The sequence below is a fragment of the Tupaia chinensis genome, unplaced genomic scaffold (genome assembly GCF_000334495.1).
Source record: "Tupaia chinensis unplaced genomic scaffold, TupChi_1.0 Scaffold000465_1, whole genome shotgun sequence".
NCBI lineage: Eukaryota > Metazoa > Chordata > Mammalia > Scandentia > Tupaiidae > Tupaia > Tupaia belangeri.
Window position 1 is genome coordinate 421,191 of NW_006159974.1, and position 10,701 is coordinate 431,891.

Sequence of the window (10,701 nt, forward strand, 5' to 3'; positions counted from 1 at the left end):
AGCTTGAAAATCACACCAGATGTGTGTGCATGCATGCCCCAAATCCCAGGAGGAGAATGGAGGAGAAGGGATTGCTGCGTGGCCATCCCCCCAGGGGGTTATGTCTCGCTCTCTGTCTCTCTCTGTCTTCCTGGTGGGCCCTCGCACCCTATAGCAAAAAACCTCTCCAAAAAAAAAAGTTTGCCAGGGCTGCACTGGTGTCCACCTGGAGGAAAAGCTATTTTAAGGTGCCCCAGAACCTGAATGGGAAGTCGAGGCAGTGTAGGGCTGGCTCATGCTGAGTGTTATGGGGAAGAGGTTCCTGCTTTGCCAAAGAGCTAGTAGGGGATTGGCGGGTAGGGGGCCTGGCAGGCCCCTCACCTCATTTGGAGAGTAGTCGCTGGCAGAGGGGGCATCCCACCTCTGTTCCCCCTATTCCCTGCCCCACCGTCTCCCCAGGCTAAGCCCTAAGCACAGAGACGACGGGCGGAAGATGGGCAGCCAGCGGTCCAGCGGGAGCCGGTCACCTTCCCCGTCGGGCGGCAGCGGATGGGTGTCACCCCAGCAGAACGGTGGCAGCAGACAGCGGAGCGGAGCGCACTCGGGCCGCCCCGGCTCGGCGCACAGCCCGCCCGATGTACGTACACTTCGCTTTACAGAGGGTTCGCCCGCGGCGTGGATTGCGCCATGCAGGGTCGGGTCGGTCGCCTGAGGGGCAGGGGCGGTGAGTGTGTCACGGGGGTGGGGGCGTTGCACGCCTTTCTCAGGGTCGGCCGCTTCCTCCCTCGCCTGCGCCCGCCTCCTCCCACCCAGATACGCCCCGTGAGGGGCGTCATGACACGGGAGCCGCCAAGAGTGGTCAGTTATTGCGCCCACCTGGCCCTAGTGTCAGGGTGAGAGGGCGCCTGCAGGCTTGGGTCATCCAGAGAGGGGCTGACCACCAGGCACTCAGTTGAGTCCAAGGCTCCAGAAGAGCGTAAAAAACTCTTGCCTCCCTCCAGGTATTTTGGGATGGGAGGGGGCATGGACACCGGTAGGAGTGGCAGTCAGGAGCTAGAGTGGAGAACAGGATCCCCCAGCATCACTGGGGCGCAGCCTCAGTCCCCACAAAGCCCGTGCAGCTCTCTGAGCGCCCTCCCCTCCCTTAGTCCCTCTGCCTCTCAGACCCCATCCCTGTCACTAAAGTCCCTGCTCCAAGGAGAATCTGCCCTTCCCCTGGCACTGCCCACACTTGGACCGGGATCTCAAACTTGCGGCTCCACTTCCCATGGGCTGTCCCTCCTAAGGCACTTTCCTGGGGCCTACTGTGGCCGCCCCCCTTGCTTCCTGAGTCTCCATGCCAACACCACCCCCAAGATAGCCCCCACCCATCTCCAGGAGGGGAGACCTTCAGGCATGTGTGCTGGTGGTAGAGTCGGGCAGAGAGAGCCTGCTCAGCCTTCCCCAGGTGGATGGCTGGGCCAGGGTAAGGGGTTCTCCCAGACCCTAGGGAAGGTCTGCTTCCTCTTCTGTCTGGTGACCCTAGAGTACAGAGTTGAGGCCCCTCAGAGAGAAGGGGCTGCAGTGCTGAAAGGGGCACTGGGTGGGCACAGGGACTTGGAGGGAGGAGATCTGCAGGTTCCGCCCCAAACCCACAGACTGCCCCAGAAGCCTCAGTAGGGAGGGGAGAGCTGCCCCACCCCAGACCTCAGGTCTCAGCAGCGAACATGTACGTGTTGGTCAGTTTCATTTTGATTTTTGGCTGTTTCCTTTCACTCCCTTTCTTTTCTCAAATACCCTTACTCCCACGGCCTCAGAGAGGAAAGTCCATGGCAGCTGACAGAAGGCTCTTGGCCTCAAGGTTCATTTTTATTTAAGGACATTTCCTGTCTCTAGACTGCCCCTGAACAGGGTGCCAGGCTCCTGGGCTCAAAGGGTATGGTTGGCCCATGTGGCGAGGATCACAATGAGGTCCGCAGATCTGTGTTGGCAGTGGTGGCTAAGGTCGCCACTGGCAGGGCCTGGTGCCCCACGTCCTGGAGATGATGAGCCAGCTTGGGACAGTGCCCCCATCGCCACCCCATGAGCACAGAGCCCTAAGGCACAGTGCCCCGAAGCACCTATCTTCTCAGAGCGTCACATCCTCTTGGAATCTCTCAGGCCAGAGCTGAGAGTAAGTCCTTTCCCACTTGTGTTCCCTTCCCTGGCCCTGCAGGCTGAACAGTTACCCCACCCCCACCTTGGGCAAAGCCATGGGCTTGTGCAGATGAGTGGCCACAGGGACTAGGTAGACTCCCCAGGAGAGAGCGCAGGGGAGGGGATCTAGCTTCAGGCCTCTGCCTCGGGAGGAAGCCTTGGCAGCACCCACATCTCGTCTCCCTCCCAACACTGGACCCCACTTTGGTGTGGCCCTGGGAGTTTTCTAGGAGACAGTACTTTGTTACTTTTTTCACAAAGCATCACCCCCCAGTCCTATCTCTAACCTTTGGGCCCTGGGAGATCTGGGACTTCAGAACATCCTGGGTCTCTGAAAGTGTACTCACACCCCCTCTTTGCCTGAAAGACTTTCTGAGGAGTTAAATGAGGCTGGTGCTCTCTCATACCCAAAGAGGTGAGAAGGGGGCGGAGGTCACAGACATTACCGTTAACCAAAAAATGTCTTTGGGGAAAAGTACTGGGGGTGGTATTCTTGGAAGCTACCTTTAAAGGAGAGAGAGAGAGAGAGAAACAAACGAAGAAGGCAAAGCTCAACATTTTTTAACCCCATCTATGTTTTTGTTTGTTTTTTAGCCTCCCATTTGAAACGTGGTAATATTGTGATTCCATTTCTTGTTTAGCCGGCAAGGGAAGAGGGTGGGAAATTTATGTCACTTTTCCTATTCAGTTTGTTTTTGTTTGTATTTCCTTTTCCTTATTTTTTTTCTTTTTATAATGTACAGAAATGCAAACTATCTCTCTGGGGTTTTCTCCCCCTATCTTCTACGTTGTTCTAGAATTTTGCTTTTGTGTGTGTTATTGTGGGAACCTTCCTTCCTAATGCAGAGATGGTTTCTGAATTTCAAGTGAACATTAATCATACACATATCTCTCTATACTTATTTTTTTCCTTTGTAATCAGAATTTAAAAGGGAAGATAACTCTCTTAAAGAAAGGATTCCCACACCAACAGCTCCTGCCAACTCAGCAGTAGCAGCCAGCCCCCTCCTCAACCCCTGGGCACCCATTTGCTGGAATTGCCTCAGCTTCCAAATGAACAAAACTGGTCACCATCTATCAGGAACCTTGGAGAGAAGCCAGGAGACCCAGGGAGGCCAGAGACTTGTCTTGAGCTCTTAGGGGCATTTCCAGCAGCTTTCTGTGACTCCTCAGTTTAGGATAACGTGGTTGGGCATGATGGAACAGGGCAGAGAAGAGCCACTTGGGACCTTCAGTGTCAGCCCTCGGACCCAGGAGGAGGGCTCTGAAGGCACCTAGAGAGTGTAGCTCAGGTAAAGGCTTCAACGCCAGACCATCCTGGTCTTGAGACTGAGGCCATGGGATGGTGTAAATGGATCTCTTTATCGTGCATCCCCAGGTGAGGGTTAAACTCCGAAGTTCTAGGTTCCGGTATTTACGGAAGTGGAAACTACAGCTCAGAGATGACAAGTGACTGGCTCAAGGTCACAGTTTTTCAGAGGCAGATCCCAAAGTAAAGTCTCAGGCCCTCAGACCAGGAGACTGGGAGGCTGGCAAGCATGCCATGAGAGGACAGTAAACGGAAACACTCCAGGAGCCCTGAGCAGGGGGAGGAGACTTGGGGAGGCTGTTGCTGGCTGTTTCAGCTCCTGCTTTGCCCCCGGGGACCCCTCCAGATGCCTGTGGCGTGCTTTCAGCTCTCTAGACTCCCTGGCACCGGGGCTACCCACACTGAGAGACTAGGGTTCAATTGGCCCCCCACGTTATAGACCCCCCACCCGAGAGGACTGCTGTTTCAGTGACTCAGGGAACCCTAAGTCTTGACAGCTCACATAGACATGAAGAAATAAAGAACAGAGCACAGAGAGGGAAGGGAGTCGCTCGGGAGTGCAGTGTGCGCTATTGAGCGAGACTGGTGCTAGCCTTGCCCTCCCTGAGGCCCAGCGTGGGCCAGGAAGGACCTGCAGAAGTCACAGTCTTAGAAATGGGACCTCCTGTGGGGGCTTCACCTGTTTGGGAGGGAGGGAGAGACTTGTGAGCAAGGCTTCCAGAGTTCTCTCTGGCCTCTGCCCCTGGACAGCCAGAGGGATCAATTTTGCAAAAATGACACTGAAGCCAGGAAGAAAGGGAATGAGATTGATCTGAGGCAGGGTGGCCCTCTAAATTGAATCTATGGTTGCCTTCCCTTTTAAATGCCACTTCCCTTTCCACCCATCTCCGCTCTGATTGATTTTTTTTTTGTTAAAGGCTTTTATTCTCTTCTGTCTGGTTTTACCTTTCTCTCTTCCTGCCTCTCTGTGTTTCCTTTGTCCCTGTCTTTCTGTTTCTCTTTCTCCTTCCCATTTCTGTCTCTGTCTCTTTGTCTCTCTGTCTCTTTCTCTTCCTCTCTGTCTCTCACCCCTGACATGGGCTTCTCTCCCATGCTGCTAGCCCCTCTTCAGCCCACCCTGGGGTTCTGCTTCCATCAGCTGCTTCCTGCATGCCCTCTGGAGGTTTTCTGCTGTTTAAAGAGTTAAGGAAAGCTTGGCTATTGGAGCCTGTGGTTTAAAAACAAAAACAAAAAAAAATCAAAAAACAAAGAGAAGGGGCTGGGCAAGAGCCCCTCCCATCCCATCCCTGGGACTCGGGGAAGCCTCACCACACAGGCTGCCCATCTGTTGGCTAAGAGGGGGAGCACAGTTTAGAGTCACTGTCTTTCCCCAATGCGGAGACCTTCTTTTCTTTTTTATTATTGCATTCCTGTCCCTGACGCTGAGAAGGTAGGTATCCCAGCTCAGCTGTGCGCTCGCTCGCTCCCATCTCCAGATAAGCCCCGCCACTCTGCTTGGTTTGAATGTGGTTTTCTTTCTCTCTCTTTCTCTCAACCTCGCTCTGGTTGGTTTTTTTTATCCTCCTCCCTTTTCTGTATTTATTTTAGTGACTACTCATTTGTAACTTGCACTTTCTCCAAATGAGCTACCGAGCTGTGTTTCCTGGTTTGTCGTTTGGTTTTCTTGACTTTTCCCCCCCAACAACTTTTCTGGTTCATCTTCCCTCCTTTCCACTTTCCCTGCCCCTTCTTCTTCCACTCCATCCCCCATTCCCACCCCCAAATCCCCCTTTGCTCCCTCTCTTTCTCATTTTGTTGTCCAAATGCATTTCTGTGTGGTTTAGCATTCCAAATTTGTGTTCCCTTCCTGAACTGTATGCTACGGTTGAGCAATTTGATTTCTGTTGTCTGGAATAGCTGCTAAGCCCCTCACCCTTTCTCCCTGCCAGCCCCTGGGGGCTTTTATCATCCCCCTGGCCCTCAGGGCCATCCCACTGGGGCAACAGGCATGGTGGAGGGCCTGTGCTGGGCCTCTAGGCCTCCAGATCCTGGAAGAAGTCCTGGCTGAGGTCAGGTACAAGGAAAGAGCCCCGCCCCACCGTCTGGGGGGTCTAGGGAGTCAAACCAAGCTCTGGGCTCCCACTGGTCCTTCCCCGGCCAGGGAGGGGGGGCATAGGACTCTGGGTAGCAATTGGCACCAGGCCTGAGCCTCACAACTTCATCTTTTGGATGTGACAGTAGATGAACTTTATGGTGTGAGCTGACCAGGACCAGGTACTGAACTTAGAAGACCTATGTAGCAAAGTATTTGCGGGGCAATTTGAGCAGACTCTTAACTTGCCTGCACCCTGCCTGGGCTGCTACTCAACCAAGACGGTGGCTTCCCCAACCTCCCAGCATCCTCCTATCTTCTGAATGTGAGCAGCTTAGTGCGGTCCCTCCATGCAGAACTATCCAGAAGGAAAAGTTAGCAGGGCCTGGGGTCCTGAGGGCACTGAAGCAGAACAAGGCCTAGGCCCTGGGACTTGTGACTCCCAACACAGTGTTCACTTAGCCAGACTGAAGGTAGTAGAGTCAGAGGTAGGCCCCTAGGAACCCCACCTCCTTATCTCTGCCGTTTAAATTGTCTCTTGCCCAATCTGGGAGTAGTGACAGGAGTTTGCAATCCCACCATTGTGAAGCCTCAGTGGGCCTCCATCTTCAGCTTTGAAAAGAGAAGGCCCACCCCTATGTTTTTTCCTGGGGCAGCTGCTGGGGAGCTTACCCAGTGCAAAGGAGAACTTGTTCTTCAGAAAGGGAGAAGGTGCTGCTGATTGGGAGATTGATGAGGATGAAGCTTCCATCCACAAGGAGCTCCTGACATGGCCAGGGACCCATAAGTGGGGCTTCCAACACTGAGTTAGAGGCGGGTAGCTGCCTGAGCCCTCAGGGGAAGCCACGGGAAAGCTCCCAGGGCTTTTGAAGTACCAGAATGAGCTGAGCGTGCCATCCCTTGCTACTCCCTTCCATTGTCTTATCCTCTTGACCCTCAAAAATTTCTTACATAAGCAAAAGAAAAAATGTCAGCTGCCACATGGAACTGAGGAATGGAGGGGCTCCTTGTAAAAGGAGCAGGGCTCCTCTTCCATTCATTCATGCACACACTAAGCAAACATTTGCTGAACACCCTCTGTGCCAGGTCCCGTCTGGGTGTCCATGCCAGGAGAGAGGCAGGAAGACCTGGGCTCACAGCTCCTACCTCCCAGGCCAAAGGACTGATGAAGGTCACTCAGAGTGATGGGAGGGGAGAGCTGGAGTGTGTGAGGAGCTCCTGCTCATCATGGTAGCCCCAGCCGCAGCAACAGCACGCCTGGCAGAGTCCATACTCAAGCAAGGAACAAGGTTCTGTGGGGCCATAGAGGAGCGTGCCTGGCTCAGCCTGAAGTCAGGAGCAGCTCCTGCAGGAGGCCACCTGGGGAACAACAGGCATTAGCCAGGCTGTGGGTGAGAGGTCTGGGTGGGAAGAGGAAAGAGGAGAGAGATCTAGGCAAGAGGAATGCGAGTCACGAAGAGCAAGCTTCCTGGAGAACGTGAAAACAGTCTGTGACCACCACGGTCCCATCCAGCTGTGGAATCTCATAGTGTCTGCTCCAGGATCTCTCCTCGATGCTGGAGAAGAACGAGGCCCAGCCAAGTTGAGGGCAAAATTTACCCTCTGACAGGATCGTAGTGACCCTTTCTTGAGGATTCCTGGAGAGATGAGTAGAGGACATGAGATAAGCCCTATGCATCTCCCCCAGCCTCAGAGGCTCTGTCTACAACCCTACCCATCAGTGCCTGGGCCTTCCTGCACTGCCCTGACGCTGTTAGTCTGTGAGGGGACTATGGGTCAGTTGAACTCTGAAAAGAGCCTCCCAACCCCTTTTAGGCACACCCAGCAAAGATTGTAGTAGTACCCATTTTACCAATGGGGAAACAGGCCACCAGAGTTAGGTCCTTTCTTAAAGTCTCACTGCAGTCACATCAGGACTGATTCCAGGGTGCCCACGTTGCCATTTATCTTGGGCTATAGCAGGCCAGGTGCCTTGAAGGAGATGAGAGGGAAGTGGGGAATAGCTTGGACTTCAGGACATATCAGGCAGGAAGTGTCTGGTCAGACAGGGATCTGACCGAGAGGTTGGGGACAGCCCTGTGTTGGGAGTGGGCAGCCACCGAACCCAGATCCTCTTTGTTCCTAACGCTCCCAGCCCACAACTGTGGGAAATCAGTCAGAGGCGGGACAGTGTGGCCCTCGGTCTTGCTCCTACTGCTGGCCCCTTCCCTTGATCAGAAGTAGCTTCCTCACATCCAGATTTGGGGAGGGGCAGAACTTACACACAGGTCCTGATTTCTTGGTACTCTGTCTGCCTCCTTGCTTGCCTAAAGTAGCAAGCAGACTTCTTAAAGCAGGAGTCCAGTCAACCTGGGTTAGGGTATTGTGCATTGATCCCGAGGCTCCCCAGTGGGTATCTGCTTGCTTTATACTCTTTAGTAACTCGGGCATAGGTCAGAAAATGCCAGTTTGAGGATCCTTGAGACGTCTTTCTCATTCACCTGCTTTCGAGAGGAAAGAATGCTAAATAACAGAACCTAGAGTTGGGGGCTTGGGAACTGTGACCACTGGCTACCTACTGGGATCGAGAAGAGTTGAGGGTCTCCTGGTGACGTCTTTGGGGAATTGAACTGCCATCTCAGAGGGGCCATGGCTGAACAACAGCCTCCAGTCTCCTATCCTAGAATGAGGGGTGAACTGGTGATCAGGTGAGTCAGGAGTGCTCAGAGGGGCACCTCAATACCAGACAATATTCACTCAGCCCACCCATGCCTGCCACTGCCCCAAAGGGAGACACCAGACTCTCCCAGGAGAGGTCTTCATGGGCTCATTGACTCTGGGCAGCTCCTCTCATTTGCTGTGGGTGCTGGTCATTGGCTGTTTCAGCCACCAATCACGAGCTGGCTGTGCTTTCCACCAGTGGGGCTGACTTCATGGCTATCTCCATGCCCAGGCTCTGCCTGGGCTCTATTTAGGCTGGCTGCCCAGGAGCAAGGAACTGTGCCCCTTCCAGTCCCTGGCAGCTAGGTGCCTTGAAGGATTCTGACCTCTCATCCAAAGAGCTTTGCCTGGACCCCACTCCGCTTCTAGGACGTTGGTGGTTGACCCTGACCCCCATAAGGGCATTTCTTCCTTTCTCAACAAATGGTATTGAGGCCTTACTAGGTGCCAAGTTCTGTGATTAAAAACAAGTTACAGAGCAGAGTTAGACTCCAAATCTGCCCTGGAGATGCTCAAGTGAAGTTGGTGGTGGTGATGGGGAAGTGGGGGTGGGAGAGGGAGCAGACCTATCAACGATAGGAGTGGTCAGTTCTGTGAAAGGAGAGGGATGGGAAGGGTGGTCAGAGGGCATGTGGAGAACCCTGAAAGATCTGCCATGGAAGGAACATCAGGAAGCAAATGTGGATCCTCTCAATTTGTGGATGGGGAAACCGAGACCCAGAAGTGACTTAGCTGGGGGTCACTTGGTGAGGTAGAGGCAGGTTCTCAGACTCCTGGCTCCCAGCCAGGGCCCTTTTGACGGTACCAGCTGGCCTTTCTGGTTTTCTGTATCCCGATCCTCGTGTCCTAACTCCACTTTTGGAAAAACATTTGACATCTCTATCCAGTGGTCACCCAAGAGGTGCCCGCTCAGGCCCAAGGAGCTGGGCGCTGCCAGTCCTTCCTCCAGAGGTGGCGTGGCCTCCTCTCAGGCCTAGAATGGGGTGGTTGCGTTTTTCTCTCTCTCTCTCTATCTCTCTTGCATTTTTGTGAATCTAATGATGAACTTATGCTACCACACTTTTCCCTTCTCTTACACACCTTACCTACTAAAGGAGGAAGTGCCACTTTATTGGTAAGTGGACGTTAACCAAGAGGGACTTAAAAAATCAGAACTTTAAAAAAAAAAAAAGAAAAAGAAAAAAGAAAAGAGAGAAACAGAAAGACAGTCGGGTGCTACTGACAGCTTCACAGCTCTCTGCAGGGCCGGAAAACAAAGAAAACTGCCCCTGGCCTGCCCTCCCGGTGCCGCCCTCTCTCTTCTCTTTGCCGGGAATCGTCTGTCCCATCCGGGGGCAATGCCAGCCCCAGGCCCATCCTGGAGCCCCCGCCCCTTCAGCCCCCCACCCTCCCACCGCTCCGTCCCTCTTGTGTTTTGCATGCCGGAACCTTGCATGAGCTGCACTGTTGAGGCCAGAAGGTGGACACTCAGGAGAGGCAGAGGCAGGGCAGGCGCGGGGAACCGTGTGTGCGATGCTCCGGGAAGTGCCACTTTATTGGTAAGTGGACGTTAACCAAGAGGGACTTAAAAAATCAGAACTTTAAAAAAAAAAAAAGAAAAAGAAAAAAGAAAAGAGAGAAACAGAAAGACAGTCGGGTGCTACTGACAGCTTCACAGCTCTCTGCAGGGCCGGAAAACAAAGAAAAATATTAACAGAAAAATGTCAGGTTCCCCAGGAGATCAGACATTGTTTTTGATTTTGATATCTAATGACATTTGTGGATTTTGTTTTTCTTTTTGTTTTTCCTCCCTTTCTTCAGTTCAGTTTTGAGTTCAGTTGCCCCGCCCCCACCCCATCTGTGTGCCGTGTGACTTCTCCATCCCCTGCCCACCCCCTAGCGCTGGGGGGCCTGGCCTGGTGGGCTGGCCCTGGCCTGGCCTCCCGGTGCCGCCCTCTCTCTTCTCTTTGCCGGGAATCGTCTGTCCCATCCGGGGGCAATGCCAGCCCCGTGCCCATCCTGGAGCCCCCGCCCCTGAGGGTGGACACTCAGGAGAGGCAGAGGCAGGGCAGGCGCGGGGAACCGTGTGTGCGATGCTCCGGGACTGGCAGCCCCCGGCCCGGGCCCGGTGAAAGCCCTTTCTCCTTCTCTCCCCCCACCCCACCCGCCCTCTCTCTCACCCTCAATCTCTTGCTCTTTCTCTTGGTCTGTCCTTTTCTCTATCTCCGCGTTTCCGCTTTTTCCTCTCCCCCGCCCCCCAAACGTCTCCCTGGGCTCTTTCTCTCCATCTCTCTGGTTCTGCGTGTCCCTCTGTACTTTCGGATTCCCACTCTTTATCTCTGTTTCCACCTGTCTCTCTGCTCTGTCTCCCCGTCCCATCTCTCCCCTTCTCTGTCTCTCTCTCCGTTTCCCTCTCCACCCCCTCCGTGCCTTCTCTGCCTCTCTCCTCGTCAGAAGCCCAGCTCGCCCTCGCCCAGGGCCCGCGACA

The 10,701-nt window shown here is 54.0% G+C and overlaps 1 protein-coding gene across 1 annotated transcript in view; it reads left to right on the forward strand.

The window, feature by feature from the left end:
- The window catches only part of SRRM3 (serine/arginine repetitive matrix 3), a 68,695-nt gene that overhangs the window by 52,492 nt on the left and 5,502 nt on the right, over nt 1-10,701 (forward strand). Inside the window, exons 11-12 of the mRNA XM_027774633.1 lie at nt 439-616; nt 10,668-10,691. Of these exons, the coding sequence (XP_027630434.1) occupies nt 439-616; nt 10,668-10,691 (202 nt within the window). The remainder of the gene's footprint in view (nt 1-438; nt 617-10,667; nt 10,692-10,701) is intronic.